This window comes from Crassostrea angulata, chromosome 8 (genome assembly GCF_025612915.1).
Source record: "Crassostrea angulata isolate pt1a10 chromosome 8, ASM2561291v2, whole genome shotgun sequence".
In the NCBI taxonomy this organism is placed as follows: Eukaryota; Metazoa; Mollusca; class Bivalvia; order Ostreida; family Ostreidae; genus Magallana; species Magallana angulata.
In genome coordinates this window covers 50,371,974-50,374,659 of record NC_069118.1, presented here as the reverse complement: position 1 = coordinate 50,374,659, position 2,686 = coordinate 50,371,974, and the positions used below count along the sequence as shown (strand labels likewise).

Sequence of the window (2,686 nt, the reverse complement as noted above, 5' to 3'; positions counted from 1 at the left end):
ACATTATGATTCGGCCTAATAATGATAATTAATTATTTTTTTAGATAAATAAAACATATATGTTCCTAGAAAGTAATCTGCAAATGATGTTGACAATCGCTTAATGGACATATTCAAAATCTCAGACACCCGAGAGCGGACTTCAGACTGCGCAGGCGCGGATCCAGAATTTTTTTCCAGGGGGGGTCGAACCTTTTCAGAAAACCAAACCCAATATATAAAATGTTCACCCTTTTATTTTTCAACTCAAGAACGAAACGCCCTAGATGACCACTCCATCACGTACGGAACTTTTTTTTTGGTTGTAAGCGTCATTTAGCTAAAAAGACTTGACTGAAATAATCTTCGTTTCCCTTGCCTGATAAATGATTGTACTATTTCCTTTTGGTCAATCTCTAATGAATGATGAAGATGCATTAGTGCTAGCCCAGTTAATCTGTCCTCTTGCATAGTACTGCGCATATAACTTTTGATGCGTCTTAATCCAGAAAAGGATCTTTCAGCCTCACATGTTGTCATATGTAACACACATCCAATGTGCACAAGAATTTTTACGTTCGGAAAAACGTCCCCATCGACAAAGTTGAAAAGAAAGATCAAATTACAGAGCTTTTCTGAGGTTTCTTTGCTCATGTTAACACAATATCTTTTCCAATCTGCAAGTTCCTTCTCCAAGTCCTTTACAGAAAGACAAGGTAGGTTGCTCTCCCAAAATGTAAGTTCTGAGGCAAGTTTGGACAATTCCTCTTGTGAGAGATTTGTCATATTGATAGGCAACAAAGTGCATATTGAATATGCCACCAGATCTTCTTTCTGAAACCTTGAATTTAATTCACTGAGAAGAAAGTCCAGAAATGGAATGGCCACGACAGATCTATAATAATCTTTGGGATTAGTTGTGGAGACATTTTCCCTGTGTTGTTGCTTTGAGCAAACCCTTGGAATTTTAATCACTATATCAAGGTCATCTGCAATTTATTTGGCGTCTTCAAAGCAAGACTCAAATTCCGTATCTACCGCTGTACGAATTTCTTTGATTCTATCAACGTGTTCCTCGATTAGCTTACTTGCAGTGAAAATGTCAATATCTCTCTTCTGAAGTTTGGGAGTTAAAGGTTTTATTGTGTCTAGGACGTACCTTACAAACACAAATGTTATCAACACAGAGAAGGACGTCAACGAAGCCAAAAGTCCCTGTGCTGTCACTTTAGTTTGTCTATCCCAAGACCAGTCTTCACTGGTACTTTCATCAAGGTTTTGATTGATAATGTGCTGAAGACATTTGATGACGAACTTGTACATAGTGTAAAACACATCAAAGCAGATATGACGTTCAACCCATCTAGTCTTACAGAGTCCTACTAGTTTCTTTTTGGAAAAATCTACTGACCCATCATTTTCTATAATATTCTCAAAAAACCCTTGTCTTTTGGGGGAACTGTCAAAGAAAATAAACACTGAATTAAGGACATCTATCATATTCCTTACAAGAGGTAATTTGCAGGCTGAAGCAACGCTCAGATTCAACACATGACTCCGACAATGTGTAAACAAAGCTAATTGGTTTAGAGACTTCATTCGTCCCTGACACCCCCGTTTTTCCGATGCCATTGCTGCTGCACCATCGTATGCTTGCCCTCGCATGTTCTCAATTGGAATTGCAAGCGAGCGGAGGATTTCAATGAGTTTATCAGCAATTGCTTCCCCTGTAGTTCTGCCTATATTTGAAAAGTCAAGGAATTCCTCCTTAATGGTGGCAGGGTTTTCTCTAGTATCTAGAAATCTGAGACACAAGACTAAAACTTCTTTGTTAGCATATTTGTCTGTTACCTCATCGGCTATGATGGAATAAAAACCCCTCCCTTGTAGACCCTTCAAAATTTTACCTGTGATGTGATTTCCTATGAGTTGGATAACCTCATTTTGAATGGTTTTGCTGGTGTATAAGGCATTCTTTTTTGCTGTTTGTAGATGAGACATGAGCTGCTCATCATGCTTTGCCAACAGCTGTAATATTGCCAGGAAATTACCTTTATTTGAAGAATCACTTGTACTATCATCTCTGTGTCCTCGCAGAGGAATATTTTGTTTCCCACACAGAATGACCGCATCTACTATTTTCTCAAGCAACCTAATGTTGTGCTGATACTGTGTCTGATTTTGCTGATTTAGTTTATACGGAAGAGACGAAGATGACACTTCGGATGTCATCTTGGTTGTGTGATAAACAGATTTGGCATTCTTGTGGTGTTCTGAATTTTGATGCTTTAAAAGGGCAGATGTTTTCCAAGGGCTTTTTTATACGCAGGAAAAGGTTGCGTAACAAACGCATTTTGATGTTGGACATCTGATTGAGGGAACATGACACAAAACTTGCATAGACCGCCATTTAACAGTTTGCTAAAGGTCAACCATGGAAACTGATTCATCCAAGAAGATTGAAATGATAAAGTCTTCTTTAGTTCACCTGTATTCGTTGTTTGAGCACGACCTGTTTTTAACTTGGCGATATCGTCTGGCAAGGGCTGATTCTGAATGTAACTTATCTTTTCAGCTGAGGACATTGTGTTCAACATTATTGCACCTGTGACAATTTTACCAAGATCAGAAAAACCTGAATCGTCAATAGATGTTTTATCTTTATCAATTTCATCTTCTGTTGTCTGAATAAATTCATTGTCATCAG

General features: G+C 38.1%; 1 protein-coding gene across 1 annotated transcript; it reads right to left on the bottom strand.

Annotated features, from left to right (window-relative positions):
- Positions 1-975: 975 nt before the first annotated feature.
- Positions 976-2,211, bottom strand: LOC128161065 (52 kDa repressor of the inhibitor of the protein kinase-like). Its single transcript, XM_052824313.1, has one exon. It carries the CDS (start codon positions 2,209-2,211, stop codon positions 976-978), a length of 1,236 nt encoding a protein of 411 aa, XP_052680273.1.
- Between the last annotated feature and the right edge of the window lie 475 nt (positions 2,212-2,686).